Source organism: Leucoraja erinacea, chromosome 7 (assembly GCF_028641065.1).
Source record: "Leucoraja erinacea ecotype New England chromosome 7, Leri_hhj_1, whole genome shotgun sequence".
Taxonomy (NCBI): domain Eukaryota; kingdom Metazoa; phylum Chordata; class Chondrichthyes; order Rajiformes; family Rajidae; genus Leucoraja; species Leucoraja erinaceus.
The window spans coordinates 6510742-6531017 of record NC_073383.1 but is presented as its reverse complement, the minus strand read 5'-3'; the positions used below and the strand labels follow the sequence as shown (position 1 = coordinate 6531017).

Here is a 20276-nt window from a genome sequence, read left to right as displayed (position 1 = left end):
CGGGTTCTCTGGCGCTGTGAGGCAGCAACTCTACCGCTGATTTTGATTTTACCTGGAATCTGAACATTGCTGGCTGGGACAGTAGTTATTGAACCATCCCAAATCACCCAAATACTGAGCAGCTTATTCAACTATTTCAGCAAATAGCTCAAGTTAACCACATTCTTATGGGTCTAAGTCACATATCATCTACATTGGGAAGAAGAGAAGGTTTCCTTCCTTAAAAGGAGATTGCTAAACTAAAATGGGATTTTTCCACAATCTAGTGGCAATCCATGGCTACCACTACTGATGAGCCTGTCCCACTTAGGCGACTTTTTAGGCGGCTGCAGGAGGCTCATGGTCGCCACATGTTGGCGGGTGGTTGCCGGGGAGTCGCCTTCATGGTCGTGAGGAGTTCCCGCATTCTGGGAACCAGTCGTGGCCTCATTATGGTCGCCGTGAATTTTTTAACATGTTGAAAAATTAGCGGTGACTCGAATGAAGCCGCCATGGAGAGTAGCGAGAATTCTTGTGCCGTAGGTGGGTCGCCAGGAGGTCCTAGTGGGTCGCCAGGAGGTCGAAGGTTCTCGGGGGTTCTCGTAGGTTGGAGCCGGTGCTGACCGGTGAATTTCATTGGGTCATTGGGGAAAAAAAAGGTAGGGCAGTCGTTTTCAGAACCAAGGATAACCAACCGGTAATGTTAATGTTGCCGAGCTTCAGCCGTGTATCTCTGGCTTCTTAAAAGTTGACTCCACCCCTTCTCCCCCCCTTCCCCCCCCTCCCCCCCCCCCCCCCACCTCTTAAAGGACTTCCCGTACACTGTGCTTTAGCCGTCTTTTTACAGCGCCAACCTTCCTGTTCATCGTGGTGGTGTGTGTTTGTATCACATTGGCTTTGCACCGTGTGAATTTTTTAGACAGCGCTCCCCCGCTTGCCCTGTCCCCCGCCTGCATAACGGGCTGGTGAAGGAAGCGATGTGTGTGTGTGTTCCACTCTGACTGCCGCCGTTCCAGTTGCCGGTTTTTCAGGCGAGTGCCGGCAACTTGACAGTCACCGGCAGTCCGCTGAAAAATAGTCTAAGTGGGACAGGCCCATAACTTTTTAATTGTTTGAATTTAAGTTCCTCACTTTTCTGCAAACAATTCTACCCTAGGTATTAATCCAATAATTTAACCAGTATGGCATTAAATATGTTACATCAATTTTTACATCAAAATGTCTTTATTTATTTACATGTAGTTTATATGACTATGCTGGGACTAGCTTAAGTAGATACATTTTGTATATTCGTGCCATCTTTATTCTTATTCTACAAGGCAAAGTAACTTTAACACCGGTTGCAAGTCTTCATTTTTATAGCACGGGTTGACATGCAACAACTTTGCTCCACGCAACGGTAGAGTTGCTGCCTTACAGCGCCAGTTACCCGACTACGGTTGCTGTCTGCACAGAGTTTGCACGTTCTTCCTGTAACTAAGGGGGTCACAGGAAGAACGTGCAAGGGGTAAGCCATTTAGAACGGAGATGAGGAAAAACATTTTCACACAGAGGGTTGTGAATCTGTGGAATTCTCTGCCTCAGAAGGCAGTGGAGGCCGATTCTCTGGATGCTTTCAAGAGAGACTTGGAAAAGGCTCTTAAAGATAGCAGAGTCACGGGTTGTGGAAAAGGCAGGAACGGGGTACTGAGTGGATGATCAGCCATGATCACATTGAATGTCGGTACTAGCTTGAGGGGCCAAATGGCCTATTCCTGCACCTGTCTATTGACTGCATGGGTTTTTGGTTTTCGCCAACATCCTAAAGATGTGCAGGTTTGTAGGTTAATTGGCTTCTGTAAATTGTCCCTAGAGTGTAGATAGAACTAGTCTACGGATGATCACTGGTCAGTGCGGACTCGGTGGGCCGAAGGGCCAGTGACTACTATTTTACTTCGGAGACACGTGAGTGACTACGTGAAGACCCCGTCCATCACGCATGCGTGCAATATCGTCTCTCGCATTGCGCAAAGGACAGAGCCATTGGAGCTCTGCCTCCAACAGCTCGGACCTGAAGGTAAGTTTTTAACTTTTTCAGGTCTCTTTTTGACTGCAGGAAGCGTTCAGAGCCCCTGCTGGAGGTCCGAGGTCGGAACCCCAGCGCCACCCGGCTCCCTTCTACAGGGGGAAGGCCAAAACCGAGGGAGCATTCAAAGGGGAAATCCCGGCTCCCGACACCGCAAGGATCCCTGCTACAAGGTTCCATAGATGCTGCTGCACCCGCTGAGTTTCGCCAGCATTTTAGGTCCCAACTACAAGGGCCGTGGGGAATGCCGACCGCAGGAAGAAGCCTGGCTGCGGGGACCACGGAACCTCAGAAAACTGCAGGTAACCTGCCGTCCGGGACCGGGGGAAGACCGCGGGTAATCCGACTTTGGAGTCCACGGGAAGACCGCAGGTAGCCCGACTTTGGAGGCCACGGGAAAACCACAGGTAACCCGACTTCAGAGACCACGGGAAACCACGGATAATCCGACTTCAGAGACCACGGGTAACCCAGTTTCAGGGACCGCGGGAAGACTACGGATAACCCAGCCTCGGGGGCCATGGGAAGACCACGGATAACCAAGCTACAGGGACCTTGCGAAGAACACGGGTAGAACCGTGCTTGGGGGGAAACCTCAGCTACGGGGACCGTGGAAAACCACGGACAGAACCGTGCTTGGGGGGAAACCTCAGCTACGGGGACCATGCAAAAGCTGCGGGTAGATCCGTGCGTGGGGGAAACCTCAGCCACGGGGACCGTGTGGAAGACCGCGGGTAGAACCGTGCTTGGGGGGCACCCCAGCTATGGGGACCGTGTGGAAGACACGACTAGGACTGCAGAAGAGCGGGTAGCCGGCGGCGAATTCAGACTCCGGCTGCCCGAGGAGGGTAAGAGCTAAAACAGGAGACTGAAAGGCCTAGACTGAAGTCAGGCCAGGAGGGTCCCCTCCGACATGGGTTCGTCCTCGGACGTTTTACCCATCCTAATTGGCCAGGGCTGCCTACAAAACTCCCTTCTGCGAAGGTGAGTGCGAGGAGTCAGGTGGCAACTGACTCTGAACTCGGAAGCATGTCCGAGTTCACAGGTGCCGGCTGGGAGTTACCATGCACCTGGAAATACATGGGTCCACATACACCAGCAGCCCTACGACCCAATCAAGGATGGAAATCGAACCCACATCGGGGGCCTTTTGGGCTTACCATAAAACCACCGGTAGCCATGACGGTAGGTGGGTCTGGTTCTTTCCGAAACGTGGGGTTGTGGACCATTTACAAGAAGGTTGGATTGAGATAGTTTATACTGCACAGTACAAGCGAGACAGTCTAGGAATATGGCTGGAGTTGCCTCTTTAGGCAGACTCGCTATTATGACAAATGAGGCCTGTTTATTATCAACAAGCCCAACTCGCATGTGCAGTATAGACATTGAAACTTCGTGACTATTAATTCCCATGGGGTCAGCTTCACAGGGCACCGGAAATATCTGAAATTTAACTGGATGGGGCAATGATACAGTTAAAACATTGCAAAATAGGCTAACTTCAGTTCCCAGGCCATTTACTAAATGAGTGCTTCGGCTGCTCAGAGTTAAAAAATATTGTTAAGAACTATCTGGATGAGATTAAACGCTGTATTTTGCTAAATTAGCTGTATCAGCCACAAAACCCATTTGAGAAATTGGGTTCTCATCTGTCCAGATAAATTTAAGTTGATACCAACTGAACTTATTGATGATTGGGATTACCTTTAACTCTATTTAATCGTCTGGGACTCCGCCCTGAGGTAAGGGATTGGAATTAATTGAAGCCCGTAACAAAACTGATCAAGCAACCTTCTGTTCATCAAGTATAATTGGCTTACAGCTGTGCTATTTAGGCCTTTGCACAATCAGAACTATACAGCATGCAAAAGAAGTAAGCACTCAAGTACCATGTGGTCATTGTTACCAGCTCTATGCTATTCCACTAAATCAGTAAATCTTCAGTTAAATTACAAACTGATGCTATTGTTCAGGATGAGAAATTGCTCATGCCATCTAGTTACAGATGTGGATGGGAGAGTTACCAATTCCTCAGATACATGGTATCAACTACCTATAGACACTGGGTGCATTCTGTGGATTAAAGGTTTATGCGAATATGCCTAATCTGCATGCTCTAGTCCAAGTTGATACACTTCGGTGGTGGCAAATGTCTGTTTACATGGGTGCAAACAAGTCAAATATGGGTGTTGGATCACAAAGTATTAAAATACATTGTGAACATTAAAGACCAAGAAGCTTGCATCCAGGCTCAATCACCAGTGGAAAATATGTGGCATATCGGTAGCGCTGGTTACATTCTAGCTACACTAAGGAGGAATGTTCTTTTATGTCTTCCTCCATTTCTACCTCATCAGACGGGTTTGCAAAATTCAGCAAGTTCCCGCCATGCATTTTTATAGTGCCTGCCGGGCTTAGCCAGCCATGGTTCCCACTGATGTGGGGAATGATGGAACCATATATGGTTATTCTAGACACAAGTATTGGTCTAGCCGTGACATGGAAAACCGTCCTCAGCATGATATAATCAATTCTTTGACTTGCAGAGACTGAGAAGACCGTTCCTGCGGCTGGGGTTGTTAAACCAACCATGAACGTGCTCCCTGCAGATCGCAGGGATAGCACCAAAAATATATCAATATTTCCTCATAAGGAGATGGGAGGTATTTGTTTTATGATTATATTACATATTCGGCACGGATGGCTGACGCCTTGTAGTTCAGGCTCATATGAGGGCTTGACAAATCATGATGTCTAAAGTGCCATCTACCATACCTAAGTGCTTCATCACACTGGCTGAGAGGAGTAGAATCTACTCTGGGGGGTCACCTAGCTCTAGATTATGAAGGAAATCTGCAACTCGAAAACTCCCAGGCCGAGGTACGCAGAGATATGGAGTGTTAATGTTGTGCTACGTCGTTTCGCTGAAGGGCTCCAGCTACATCCCTGTCCTTGGGCTAACTCACTTATAAGTGGTTATGCTCATAGCCCTGCATGCAGCACTACGGGTCCAGTCATTACATAAACATTGACTGGATAGGCTGATTATATCTGCAGACTAAATAACACTTATGTTGTGACTTAGTCTAGCAATATAGACCAGGGACACCAGATCTCAAACTAGATGTTCACATATCCCATGAACCTTCGATTGTGTATGGTGACACATCTACACCAGAATGTTAGATCACTAGAGCCTAGAGACTCTGAACTAGCAATATTGTTAGTTAGAACTAGCGTCAAAAGAAGGTATCACTTCAGACCATCTTCAGGTGGTTATGGGTCTGGTTTATACAGGAGTAAATACTGACATTTCAAATCACTCCACCAAGGCTGTAACAACCTCAGCAGCAGGGTTATGCAAGTTAGCGGGACCACATCCTAGCGGTTGCAGGATGGTCAATCTAGCAATTTTCCACTAACTCATTACCAGATCGGGGGTATTTACGAACTCTATGTTAAGTTCTGTTCATAGTTCTGTTCATAGTTCCTCCCGGGTGAGGGAGGTTACTATTGTCATTATCCATGTCTGAATACGATAACATACTTCCTCCCCTGGTCAACTAAGGCAGTGAGTGAAGCATGGACTCGTTTCATGGCATGAAATCACAGATCTTTAAAATCTTCACGTAATCACTCACATGACTCCGAAGTAAAATAGTAAGATTACACGAGAACTTGCCAATTTGAAGTTTGATCTTTATTTTATGAGGAGTTACGATGAGGGATTACGTGCCCTCTGCTCCCACCCTCTATCATAAAGGTCAACTGGTATTCTAGTTCTTCTTATCTTACTATGTTTATTTCATCTACTGTTGTCTGTGATTCCACACCGCTGCTTTGAAGAATGTCGTGCATGCGTGCTGGCGGGGTCTTCATGTAATCCCTCATCGTAACTCTTCATAAAATAAAGATCAAACTTCAAACTGGTAAGTTCTCGTTTAATCTTACTATTAAACTAAACTAAACAAACTTAATTACTTTAATTACATTCACTTTCAGAATCATAATAAAACTAATTAGGTGGAAGAAATGTAAACACTGTTTGATGTTCTGTATCTGAGCTGTACCAATTGCATAACATTTGTCAACCTGTGTGCACCTTTCTAATCTAGTTGAGGCATGAAGTTAGACACAAAATGCTGAAGTAACTCAGCGGGATAGGCAGCATCTCTAGAGAGAAGAAATCTTTCTATCCAGAGATGCTGCCTGTCCCAGTGAGTTATTCCACTATTTTTTGCCTATCTTAGGTGTAAACCAGCTTTTGAAGTTTCTCCTGACATGACCTTGTCATGAATTAGGCAAAAAATAAAAAAATACTCCAGGATTGTTGTTTCTGCAGCTGGGTCACACTAAGCATTTCATTGCAATGATGTGCAGAAACGTGACACCGTTATAAAGGTTCAAGGATGCTACTCTGTAAGTATTAATGCTGTTGTCTCCAATGCTGTAGGTACAGACAGCTGTGATGCAAGCAATGCTGTGGCTGCACACACGGATGCTTTGAGGGACCCTTTGGTGCTCAGTGTACTTGTCCAAGTGGCTACCAGCTAGCAAACGACTCCAAGACATGTGAGGATGTGGATGAGTGTGGCCTGCCAGGAACCTGTAGCCAGATGTGTTACAACCAGAGAGGCTCCTTCAGGTGCACCTGTGACCAAGGCTACGGGCTCGAAGTTGACCAAAGCACCTGCAAAGTTTCAGGTAACGTCTGTTGTATGCTTCTGTGTTCTGCTGAAGTGCATTTTATCAGATCGTTCGTCAAGAGTCAAGAGTGTTTTATTGTCATATGTCCCGAAATGGAACAATTAAATTCTTACTTCCAGCCGTAGTACAACAGAATATGTACATTTGTTATGGTCTTTACAGAGTACTATGTTTACCCACGCCACACGCACATACACGCAGGCACATGCACATACACGCACGCACACGTGCACACGCACATACACGCACGCACACACATACACACACACACACACACCCACACACACACACACGCACACACACACACGCGTGCACATGCACACACACACACGCACGCACACACACACGTACACACACACACACATGCACACACACACACATACAGACACGCGCACACGCACACGCGCACACACACACACATGCACGCACACACACACGCGCACACAGGCACAAACACGCACACGTGCACACGCACACACACGCACACACACATGGACACATGCACACACGCACACACACAGACACACACACATGCACGTACACACACACGCACGTACACGCGCGCACGCACGTACACACACACGCAAGCAAGCACGTACACACACACGCACATGTGCGCACACACACATACACACACACACGCACGCATGCACACAAAACACACACGCACACACATGCAAACACACAAACAAGCACACGCACCACACATATACACAGGCACACACGCACGTATACATAAACACATATCACTGTTTATTATATATTTAAATATATAACAAACAAATGATAATATATGTTATATATATTTATCTCGCTCACACACACACACACATATATATCAAACAAATAATAATATTGCAAGGACAAATATATAACCTGTGTTGTTATATAGAGACTGTATCTATGGTATTTATCGTATAATCTTTCACATTTATTAGCTTGGTTCCTCAATCAGCAGCAAAATACAAAGTGCTGGAGGAACTCAGCGGGTCAGGCAGCATCTGTGGAGGGTCAGGGCCCTTCTTAAGACTGATGGAGTGGGGGGAGAAAGCTGGAAAAGAGAGTTGGGGGCAGGACAAAGTCTGGGAAGTGATAGGTGGATACAGGTGGAGGGGGTGTGATGGGTGGAATAATCGGCAACGGCTGGAGGTGAAAAGGGTCAGATAAGGAGTAAAGTGTGAAGCCAGAGGAAAGGATGTGGGTGGAAGGGAACAGGGGAGGGGGGATAAAAGGGAAATGGGGGACTCTGGGATGGGAGATGAGTGTATTGGGGAGAAGGAGCAATGGCCACAGGACGGCAGAAACGTGTGGGTGGAGGCATGGGGAAATGGGAATGGGAAGGAGTGGGAGTCGAGAGAGATCTCTTGAAATTGGAGAATCCAGTGTTCAAACTGTTGTGATGTAAGATACCCAATGGGAATATGAGTCACTCCATAACCAACTATTAATGATATTGCTTCTCCTCAGCCTGAGCTGTCTAGTTGGCAAATTAGGCAGATCGGCCAAGATTGAAAAGGTTCTTGATTAGCAAGGGCATCAAAGGTTATGGGGTGAAGGCATGAGAATGGGTTTGAGAGGGAAAGATAGATCAGCCATGGTTGTCTGGACGGAGTAGACTCGATGGGCTGAATGGCCTACATCTGCTCCTATGTCTTATACACCTATGAACTCCACGGGTTCTGGGCTAAGTCACCTCTGTCTAGTTTATGTACAGCAAAACAGGTCGATATTGAGGAGAAGATTAAGCCACCATATACCCACCATCCTCTGTGTGGAAAAGGTTGCCCCTGAGGTTCCTATTCAATCTTTCTCCCTCACCTTAAGCTTATGTCCTCTGGTTCTTGAATCCCCCTCCTCCGGGTAAAAGACACCCTATCTATGTTATTAATGGACCTCTATTTGTGGCGAATGCTGTGAAGTCGATACAACTGACATGTTGACTTACTGTGTAGAGGGATCAGATATGCAGTTGATGGTGGCAAGTCGAGGACAGATAGTCTCGGAGAACATCAATGTGAGGCCGTACCAGATTCAAAGCGTGATCCGTGGAGGGAGAAATATCGTGGCGATTGATTTCGATTCGCAAACTGGGCGAATCTATTGGTCAGATGTAACTCAGGATAAAGTTTGGAGTGCTTTTCAAAATGGAACTGATCAAAAAGTTGTAAGTATATTTCTGTTTACTGGCGGATAAATGTGATTTGTTGAAAATTGCCTGTTTTATTCCTTGTGGTAGCTTCTAATGGAAATTCAGATACTGGAAGCCCCACTGGGGCAAAGGAGGCCAATAAACGGTGACCTGTTTGACTCTGGGTATAACTGGGTATTAATAGGAACCTGATATTAATAGGAACCTGAGGGGCAATGTTTTTAAACAAAAGTTGCTGGGTATATGGAATGAGCTGCCAGAGGACTTCGTTCAGGCGGGGACTATAACAGCATTAAAGAAACATTTGGCCTGGAACGTGGATAGGACAGGTTTAGAGGTTGAAGCACAGGAAGGTGGGATTAGTGTAGATGGGACATGTTGGATGGTGTGGGCAAGTTGGGCCAAAGATCCTGTTTCCACACTGAATTACTCTATACAGTGCTGCACTGGTTACCTGAGCCAGCTGTGTGGCAGGTTCGCAGGTAATTGAGTTCTTCCACACATGAGGCTCAAGACATTGCTCACAATTCAGTACCAGACCTATTCGAAGGCTTAGTGTGTGGGAAGGAACTGCAGATGCTGGTTTAAATCGAAGATAGACACAAAGTGCTGGAGTAACTGAGCGGGACAGGAAGCATCTCTGGAGAGGAGTGGGTGACATTTTGGGGCGAGACCCTTCTTCAGACTGAGAGTTGGGAAGAGGGAGACATAGAGATATGGAAGGGTAAGGTGTGAAAACACAGATCAAAGCAGACGATGTAAAGGGAATGTAGAATGGCTCATTGTTAGCTGGGAGGAAGGTGATTCAATACAATTAATACAATTTAATCAGGAGGACAGTGAAAGTAGTCAGAGAACAAGAGTGGGGGGGAGGGGGGGAGGTGCGGGGACGGAAAGAGGGAAAGCAAGGGTTACTTGAAATTAGTCACTAGACAATAGGTGCAGGAGTAGGCCATTCAGCCCTTGGAGCCAGCACCGCCATTCTATATGATCATGGCTGATCATCCCCAATCAGTACCCCGTTCCTGCCTGCTCCCCATATCCCCTGACTCCGCCATCTTTAAGAGCCCTATTTAGCTCCCTCTTGAAAGTATCCAGAGAACCGGCCTCCACTGCCCTCTGACGCAGAGAATTCCACAGACTCACAACTCTCTGTGAGAAAACGTGTTTCCTCATCTCCGTTCTAAATGGCTTACTCCTTATTCCTAAACTGTGGCCCCTGGGTCTGGACTCCCCCAACATCGTGAACATGTTTCCTGCCTCTAGTGTGTCCAAACCCTTAACGATCTTATATGTTCCAACTTGTCCACACTGACCAACATGCCCCATCTACACTAGTCTTAGCTGCCCTCGCCTGGTCCATATCCTTCTAAATGTTTCCTGTCCATGTGCCTGTCCGAATAAATGTTGTTATAGTCCCTGCCTCAACTACCTCCTCTGGCAGCTCGTTCCATACACCCAACACCCTCTGTGTGAAAACGTGCACCAATATGTTTTCTATTTAACCTTTCCGCTCCACCCTCGCACCTTAAGCCCATGTCCCCCGGATGGTCTCATTTCCACGTGTTTTTCGGGAGGATATTTATGGTGAATCTCACTGTCGTTGCCCGACAGATATTTGACAGTGGCGTGACGATTACAGAAAACATCGCCGTGGACTGGATCGGCCGCAACCTGTACTGGGCGGACCACATTCTCCAAACCATCGAGGTTTCCCAATTGAATGGCAGCCACAGGACTGTCCTCATCAGCGACAACATAACCAATCCCAGAGGCTTGGTCGTGGATCCCAGGGATGAGTAAGGCATTTTTACACCATGCATCTTCAAAGGTTCAGTGTGGAGGGAGTGGTTTATTTCTGTCGTCATGTGCACTGAGATAACGTGAAAAACTTTGGGGCTATGGGTGAGTGGTGGAATGTTGCGTTGGGGAAACGGGTTGCGTTGGGGGAACGGGTGAGTGGTGGAATATTGCGTTGGGGGAACGGGTGAGTGGTGGAATATTGCGTTGGGGGAACGAGTGAGTGGTGGAATATTGCGTTGGGGGAACGGGGCCCAACGGGTCCCACTTGGTCTAGTATCCCTCTAAACCTTTACAATCCGTGTACCTGTCCAAATAGTGCAAAGGAGAAAATAAATAGAGTGCAGAATGTGGTATCACAGCTACAGAGAAAGGGCAGATGAAAAAAGTGAAAAGGACACAGTAGGTAGGTTGGAGGATCGGGAACTCATCCCTAGCTTAGAGGAGGTCCGTTCTGTATTTAAATTGTTTTAGTTTATAAAGTCAAAGAGTGCTACAGTGTGGAAACGGGCCCATCGGCCCAACTTGCCCATACCGGCCAACATGTCCCACCTGCTCACATTTGGTCCATATCTCTCCAAATCTTTCCTATTCATGTGCCTGTCTAACGGTTTCTTAAATGTTGGGATAATCCCTGCCTCACCACCCTCCTCTGGCAGCTTGTTCCATACCCCACCACATTTTGTGTGAAAATGTTGCCCCTCGGATTCCTATTAAATCTTTTCCCCTTCACCTTAAACCTATGTCCTCTGGTCCTCGATTCACCTGCTCTGGGCAAGAAGCTCTGTGCACCTACCCGATCTATTTCTCTCCTGATTTTATACACCTCTATAAGATCAAAAATGATATTCAAAGAACTCAGTCAGAAGAGTTAATATTGTGTTAATCTGTGATCTGGTACTTTGGACAACACAGTGGCGCAGCAGTAGAGTTGCTGCGTTACAGCGCCAGAGACCCGGGTTCAATCCTGACTATGGGTGTGTCTGTACGGAGTTTCATTGTTCTCCCTGTGACCAGCTGAGTTTTCATCAGATGCTCCGGTTTCCTCCCACACTCCAAAGGCGTACAGGTTTGTAGATGAATTGGCTTCTATTCATTGTAAATTGTCCCTAGTGTGTAGGATAGTGCTAGTGTATGGGGTGATCGCTGGTTGGCACAGACTCTGTGGGCCAAAGGGTCTATTTCCGAGCTGTGTCTCTGAAGTCAAGTCTAAAGCTTTACCTGTTACATGCTGTCTGATTTCTAGATGACAAGCAGACAAAGTTGTTTAGCATCCAAAGGCCATTGAGATATCGTTAGTTATAGTTTAATAACTTCTTTTGTATTGTTGTATTGTATTCAAATTTATTGTCATTGTCTCAATTTGAGACAACGAAATGAATTTCCCGTACAGGCAGTATCGTTAAAAAAAAATCACAAGAAAAAAATAATAAAAATAAATAATAAATAAATAATAAAACATATTAAAAATAAAATTGAAATTGAATTAAAAAATTTTAAAAAGCACAAACACAGAAAGTCCACAACACAACATAACACAAATGGCACCAAGGTGAGGATGGCACCATAGTCCAGCCAGCCTCCCCTCCGTGTTCATCCGTGGTCGGGGTCTTCCGAGCACCCGCAGTCGCCGCCCCGGGTGGCCCGATGTTCAGGCCCTCACGCCGGGCTGGTGGAACGCCGACGCCGAACCCCGACGGTGAGCATCCTCCTCCTCAGCGGCCCGGACCTCCTGATCAGCCACCTCCCGCTGCCGGAGTCTGCAGCTCCTGAGTCCACACCCCGAGCTGGGCAGAGTCGCAGGACCCCGCGCTGTCCATCAGCGCCGCCCGCGTTGGGAGCTCCGCAAACCGCAGCTCCATGATGTCGGTGCAGCAGGTCCAGCACTCCGGGCTCCAGACGGCGACCCCCGGTAAGGCATCGCCAGCCCCGCGATGTTCCAGCGCTGTCCCGCCGCTGCTGGAGCTCCGGTCGATCCCGGTAGGAAAGGCCGCGCCAATCCAGTAGGTAGGCCGCTGTGGGGGGAGGGGGGGGGGGGCGAGGACGCGACTCGAATAATAGTCGCGTCCTCACCAGGAAGCGGCTGAAGGACGGTGTCCCCCGCACCGTGCCCTCTTCTCCCACATAAAGACACCAAAAAAATTTAAAAAAACACACTTTAACATAACTAAATAAACAAAAAAACAAAAAGATACCGGGCTGTAGGTGGAGGCTGCTGGCACCAGCGCCACCGGAAGTACAACACCGGAAGTACAACATTCTTTGAGATACAGCATGGAAACAGGCCCTTCAGCCCACCATGTCCACGCTGACATTGATCACTCACTAGTTAGTTCTATGTTATCCCACTTTCTCATCCACTCCCCACACAATAGGAGCAATTTACAGAGGGTTAATTAACTCCACACAGACAGCACCCGAGGCCAGGATCGAATCTGGGTCTCTGGCGTGGTGAGGCAGCGGCTCTCCCCGCTGCACCACTGTTGATGATCCCAGCTCTGTGGAGAGACACTTTGAACTGAAACGTGTTTTATCAATTTGATTTTCCTTTGTAGTATCCATCTAATGTTCTGGACAGACTGGGGAAGGAATCCACGTGTAGAAAGAGCCAGCATGGACGGAGCATTGCGAACTGTTCTCATCAATACCAAGCTCTACTGGCCAAATGGCTTGTGCATTGATTATCCAACCAAGCTGCTTTACTTTGCTGATGCCTACCTGGATTACATTGAGTACTGTGACTACAATGGGAAGAACAGGAGACAGGTTTTGGCCAGTGACTTAGTAAGTGAAATGTCTGGGCACACACACACACGGGGAACTGCAGGTGCTGCAAACTGGAGTAAAGCACACAGTCTGGAGGAACTCAGCGGGTCAGGCAGCATCTGTGGAGAACATGGCTTGGTGACGTATCCTGTGTCCCCAACATCCCAGCCCGCGCCGACTTCTCCCACTATTCTACCCCCTTTCCCACATCCTCCCTCACCACCCCCCCCCCCCCCCACCCTTACCCCCTCCACCCACCCCTCCCCGGCATGTCACCTTCCAACTATTGCCCTCTCTCTGTCTTTCCGTTTCCCTCCCCTCTCACTCCTTCTCCTTACTTGACACCCTTCAGTCTCCTTTTCATCTCAAGTCTTTGTCCACCCATCTGCGAATTGAATTTCCCTCGCTTGTATCCGCCTATCAGTCGCCAGACTTTGTCCCGACCCAACCTCCCTTTTCCAGCTTTCTGCCCCCTACTCCATCAGTGTGAGGAAGGGTCCCGATCCAAAACGTCGTCTACCCTTGCCCTCCACAGATGCTGCCTGACCCGCCGAGTTCCACTGTGTCTCACTCTCGAGATAGACACGAAATGCTGGAGTAACTCAACAGGACAGGCAGCATTTCTGGATGGATGGAATGGGTGATGTTTCGTGTCGAGACCCTTCTTCACACCCAGCCTGTACCGCTGAGTTACTCCAGCATTTTGTGTCCATCATCGGTGTAAACCAGCATCTGCAGTTCCTTCCTGTTGTTTATTTTAGGAATCAGCTGAGTTGAGTTTTACAGAATGTATACACTTAACACAAACACATGATCTGTTGTGTTGCAGATATTGAGACACCCACACGCCATAACCATATTTGAAGATTTTGTGTACTGGACTGATCGTCATTCGAACCGTGTTGTTCGAGTGAACAAATGGAACGGAAAGAATCAGAGTGTGATGATCAGCAGCGTCATTGAACCACTCGGAATTACTGCCGTTCATTCCGTGAGGCAGCCGCCCGGTATGTCAGAAGTCATATAAATACTATTAACACTTGGGCGACATGGTGGCGCAGCGGCAGAGCTACTGCCTCACCGTGCCAGTGACCCGGTTCCGACCTGAGTAAGGGTGCATGTCTGTACGGAGTTTGTACGTTCTCCCTGTGACCTGTGTGGGTTTCCTCCACAGACGTACAAGTTTGTAGGTTAATTGGCTTGGTGATAATGTAAAACTACCCCTAGTGTGATAATGTGCGGGGATCGCTTCTCAGTGCGGACTCGGTGGGCCGAAGGGCCTGTTTCCGCGCTGGATCACTAAACTAAACTAAAACACTTGTTCAATAACCGAGGCATGAAATGATAAATACGTTGTGTACTGTTAGTAAACAGCTGGAGTATGGTCCTGACCTCCCAACTACTGCATTTTCAGACCCTCGGATTATCTTTAATCGAACTTTACTGGACATTATCTTACACTAAACATTATTCCCTTTATTCTTTGCCCGTACACTGTGGACAGCTTGATTGTAATCACATGTAGTATTACCGCTGACTGGATAGCATGCTTCACAAAGGATTTTCATTGTAACTCGGTACACATGACAAGAATCAACTAAACTAACATATCAGGGTCATGGAGTTCAAAAACTTTTATTCACCAAGTAACTTTAACTAGTAGATATGCTAATACAAACCGCCACCTCCTTCCACCTCACCCCCCCCCCCCCCCCACACACACACACACACACACACACACACACACACACACACACACACACACACACACACACACACACACACACACACACACACACACACACACACACACACACACACACACACACACACACACACTTTAAACTACATTTTCTTGCTATTACCACCACCAGAAAACAATATGCAAGTTACCTCATCCATCTGCGTTATACGTTTATAGCAATGATATTGTATCATTGTCTAGTTGGAAATTTAAAGCATTAACGGCACAAAACCAAAGGTAATTCCAGATGGTCACCCATTATACGCTGTCAATGTATTTGTTTCCATTTCTAGCTTTTGTACTAGATGACTGCCATAAAATAGATTCACACAGCATGGAATCTCCTACATCCCAACCAAGGTGCCCCACCAACACTAGTCCCACCAGCTCCCATTTGATCCATGTCCCTTTAAACCTTTCCTATCCATGTATCTCCAAATGCGTGTTCAATGTTCTTATGGTTCCTGCCTCAATTGCCACCTCTGGCAGCTCGTTCCTTGTACCCACCACCGTCTGTGTGAAAAAGTTGCTCATCAGCATCCCATTAAACCTTTCCCCTCTAACCTTAAACATATGTCCTCTGGTTCTTGATTCAACCACCCTGGGGAAAAAGACTCCATTGACAGTTTTTACAATTATTTTATCCAGTTATTGGATATTAGAAAGTAATGGGCGGCCACGGTGGTGCAGCGGTAAAGTTGCTGCCTTACAGCGCTTGCGGAGACCCGGGTTGGATCCCGACTACGGGTGCTGTCTGTACGGAGTTTGTACGTTCTCCCCGTGACCTGCGTGGGTTTTCTCCGAGATCTTCGGTTTCCTCCCACACTCCAAAGACGTGCAGGTATGTAGGTAAATTGGCTTGGTAAATGAGAAAATTGTCCCTGGTGTGTGTAGGAGACAGTTAATATGCGGGGATCGCTGGTCGGCGGCACGGAGCCCGTGGTAGACAAGTAGACAACTGCCAAGTGTTAGTCTTACTGTTGTGAGCGCCAGGTAATTTGGGGATGTGTGTATGTTTTGTAGCTGGAAACCCATGCGCATCCAAGTCCTGCAGCCACCTTTGCCTGCTGTCGGCCTCAGCACCCAGATTCTACTCGTGCGTCTGCCCCTCTGGCTGGAAACTGATGGAAGATTTGGAGCACTGCATAAAAGGTGGGATAGAGCCATGGATTAGTCACGGACTGCTCTCGTGTGGTAACGGCAGCGATGACTGGGTCAATTCCTCAAGTCACAGAATCACCCCATTACATGTACTACAGTGAGACAAGATAGTTTTATAAGCAAACCATTTGTATTTGACGTTATGAAAGAACATGGAAGATTATGTCCACTGGCACAGCGATTAGAGCTGCTGCCTCACAACGCCAGAGACCCTGCATCGATCCTGATCCGGCTGCTGCCTGTGTGGAGTTTGCATGTTCTCCCTGTGACCAACGTGAGTGTCCTCCAGGTGCTCCGGTTTCCTTCCACATCCCAAAGACGTACAGGTTTGTAGGTTAATTGGATTCGGTAAAATTGTAAATTGTCGCAAGGGTGTAGGATAGTGCTATTGTACGGGGATCGCTGGTTGGCGTGGATCGGTGGGCCGAAGGGCCTGTTTCCACGTTGTTTCTCTAAACTAAACGAAAATCAATTTGTTAAATTCCCCAGACACGAGTGCACGGTGCAAGGTGGAAAAACATGGGAGAAATTAAGTGTTTCACAGTGTAGTAGATTTGTTCCAGCTGATTTGGGGAAGTTCGCACCTTTTTACAAAAATAAGACTCATTTTGCTCAAGTATTCTGTGGCTCAGTGGCTCCAAACTAAAATCATGGCCGTAGGTTATGAAAGGCTTTGGTATGTTCTGTTTCTCTCAAGCTGTACTGTTGCTCTGCTGCAGTTTAAAGTGTCTTTGTCCTTTGAAATAATTTAAATTTTGAAATCTGTTCAATTCTACAATTGTGTAATGTAATATTTTTCCTCTGACAATTATTGCCTATTCCTCATGCTTTCCCATAGTAAGGAATGATGCAAAGAAATAGAGCGAGCATGTTTTATATCTTATTATCCAGTATTTCATAGCACGGGAGCATGGCGACTCTGGTCCGAGAGGAGATTCTACTATCATCTGATACATCGTTCCATTCTTTGACATCTCTTTTCCACTTGTAAATCGAATACTGTTTCTAGCCAACATCGCTGAAAACTATTTTCTGCATTCCGGATCTTCCTCTTTGCTCTAGACTTTGTTAGTTTGACTCGAGTGTATTTACGCCATACAGCATGGAACAGGCCCTTCAGCCCAACTTGTCCATGCTGACCAAGGTGCCCTACCTACACCAGTTCCACCTGCCTGCATTTGGCCCATATCTCTCTAAACCTTTCCTATCCATGTACCTGTACCTGATCTGAATGCGTAGCATGCAAAACAATGTTTTTCACTGCTCATCGGTACACAAGACAATAATAAAGCTGGGTAGACTATAGACAATAGGTACAGGAGTAGGCCATTTGGCCCTTCGAGCCAGCACCGCCATTTACTGTGATCATGGCTGATCATCCACAATCAGTACCCCGTTCCTGCCTTCTCCCCATATCCCCTGACTCCACTATCTCCAAGAGCTCTATCTAACTCCTGCATCCTAACTCTATATGGCCTACTCCTGCACCTATTGTCTATGTTTCTAAAAGCCTGAACTTACCTTTGTTCATCCTTTCAGATGACGACCCCTTCCTAATTGTGGTGAGAAATAACGTCATCTTTGGCATTTCCCTCAACCCCGAGGACAAGTCCAGCGATGCCATGGTCCCCATAGCCGGTGTCCAGAACGGTTTTGATGTGGACTTTGACGAAGAAGACATGATATATTGGGTGGAAAATCCGGTAAGTACAAGTGGTTCTGCAGTTGCTATTCCCGACTGAGAAAGAAGTAAACATCGAGAGCATAGAAAGCTTATTATCAGGATGCATCACCACATGATTTGGGAACTTTGTGTCTATGACTCTGACACTACATGTAATGCAAGTGACAGGTAGTCTATCTACCTGTATCCCACACCAGACTCTTCCCATTTATAAACACCAAATTGTTTGAGAAACAAACACAGCAGCTGAGAAGGTCGACAAAAGAGCTGGAGAAACTCAGCGGGTGAGGCAGCATCTATGGAGTGAAGGAAATAGGTGACGTTTCAGGCCAAAACCCTTCTTCAGACTGGTGGGGGGGGGGGGAGGGGGGAGAAGAAAGGCAGAGGTGTAGCTAGTGGGCTGAGGGAGAGCTGAGAAGGGGAGGAGAAAGTAAGTGCCACCTGAAGGGGGAGTTGAAGCGCTGAGCCACCGGGAGATCATGTTGGTTGTTGCGAACCGTGCAGAGGTCTCACCGATGTAGAACAGCTGACACCTAGAGCAGCGGATGCAATAGATGAGGTTGGAGGAGGTGCAGGTGAATCTCTGCCGCACCTGGAAAGACTGCTTGGGTCCTTGAATGGAGTCGAGGGGGGAGGTAAAGCGACAAGTGTAGCATTTCTTGAGGTTGCATGGGAACGTGCCAGGAGAGGGGGTGGGAAGGTACAAATTGACCTGAGAAGGTCAATGGTCAATGAAATGACTATTTTTGCACACAGTTCAGTAGTACATTGCCATACCTAAGCACAATCCCCCATTAGCAAAGTGTGCAGAAATAGTCCACTGAGACTGCAAGAGGCATGCAAGAGGCACAAGGTTTTGGGGCCATTTTCAAAGTCCAGTCCAGTCTCTAGGTGCTACAGTGGAGCATGATCCAGGCGAGCCCCAGGTTGCTGCAGGGCCTCCAGCCGTCACCTTCCTTGGACGTGAGGATCGACCAGCGAGCCGTCGTCCCTCTCCACGCCGTCCAACTTACTGCCTCAGGGGCGCCTCCTGTAGGAAGGCCGCGGAAGGCCAGACCACGGTCCCTCTCCGAGCGGTCTAGCTCCTCTTATCCTTCGCCTCCTCTTTTCTTCAGCTCCTACCTCTCCGGTCCCTGGTCTTCGGGGCACGAGCAGGAGCTGGCTGGGCGGCTTCTCCCTGCAGGCATAGGCCCATCGGGTCTTTGTCAAAGGGAGTGTAGGTTTGCTAATGCTGGCTTGCACCTTGCACCTAGTGAACTGTTTAGAGATACAGCGTGGAAACAGGCCCTTGGGACCACTGAGTCCACACCGACCAGTGATCCCAACACATTAACATTATCCTACACACACTAGGAACAATTTACATTTAGACCAAGCCAATTAACCAACAAACCTGAGATCAACATAAAATGCTGCAGTAGCTCAGCGGGACAGGCAGCATCTCTGGGGAGAAGGAATGGATGACGTTTCAGGTCGAAACCCTTCTTCAGACTGTTTTCAATCCATTCCTCTCCAAAGATGCTGCCTGACCCGCTAAGTGACTCCAGCACTTTGTGTCTATCTTCGGTTTAGACCAGCGTCTGCAGTTCCTTCCGACACAACCTACAAGTCTGTATGTCTTTGGAGACATACGTGTTTCTAAGTAGTTAGGAGGATTTCCGGCATTCCTCCGCGAGTGTGCCTGGGGATCCCACAATTAAAAGAAACGGATTCACATGAGTGGAAGAAACAATGGTTATTTTTCCCCCTGAACCCAAGGCTTTTGCTCACTGTGCTGTTTGTTTCGTCAGGGAGATATCCACCGTGTGGGGGCAGACGGGACCAACCGCACAGTCTTTGCTCCAGCTTCCACCATCGGCTCCCCCATGGGGCTGGCTTTCGACTGGATCTCCATGAATCTTTACTGCACCAACTTTGACCAACAGTCCATCGAGGTCAGTGCATCTCAATTCAATCATTTATCACATCGAAAAGGAAAATTAAGATGTAGCATAGAAAAACAACTTCTAAAATATCTATATATATGAAATATCTATATAATTAAAAGTGTCATCTTGACCACTTCCTGTCTCCGCTGTATATTGATTTTAGAAAAAAATGCTACCATATATCGCTATGATTTTTGGCCATCTTACAGTCCTCCTCTGCTGAGCAGGCCCCGAGGATTTTTCCCATTGATGAAAAATAAAAAAGTTATGAGTTATGAGTATAAACCTTGACA

The 20276-nt window shown here is 47.4% G+C and overlaps 1 protein-coding gene across 1 annotated transcript in view; it reads left to right on the top strand.

Annotated features, from left to right (window-relative positions):
* The window catches only part of lrp2a (low density lipoprotein receptor-related protein 2a), a 281896-nt gene that overhangs the window by 118208 nt on the left and 143412 nt on the right, over positions 1-20276 (top strand). Inside the window, 9 exon segments of the mRNA XM_055637704.1 lie at positions 6498-6526; positions 6529-6748; positions 8704-8915; positions 10515-10699; positions 13256-13484; positions 14296-14473; positions 16234-16362; positions 17911-18074; positions 19846-19989. Of these exon segments, the coding sequence (XP_055493679.1) occupies positions 6498-6526; positions 6529-6748; positions 8704-8915; positions 10515-10699; positions 13256-13484; positions 14296-14473; positions 16234-16362; positions 17911-18074; positions 19846-19989 (1490 nt within the window).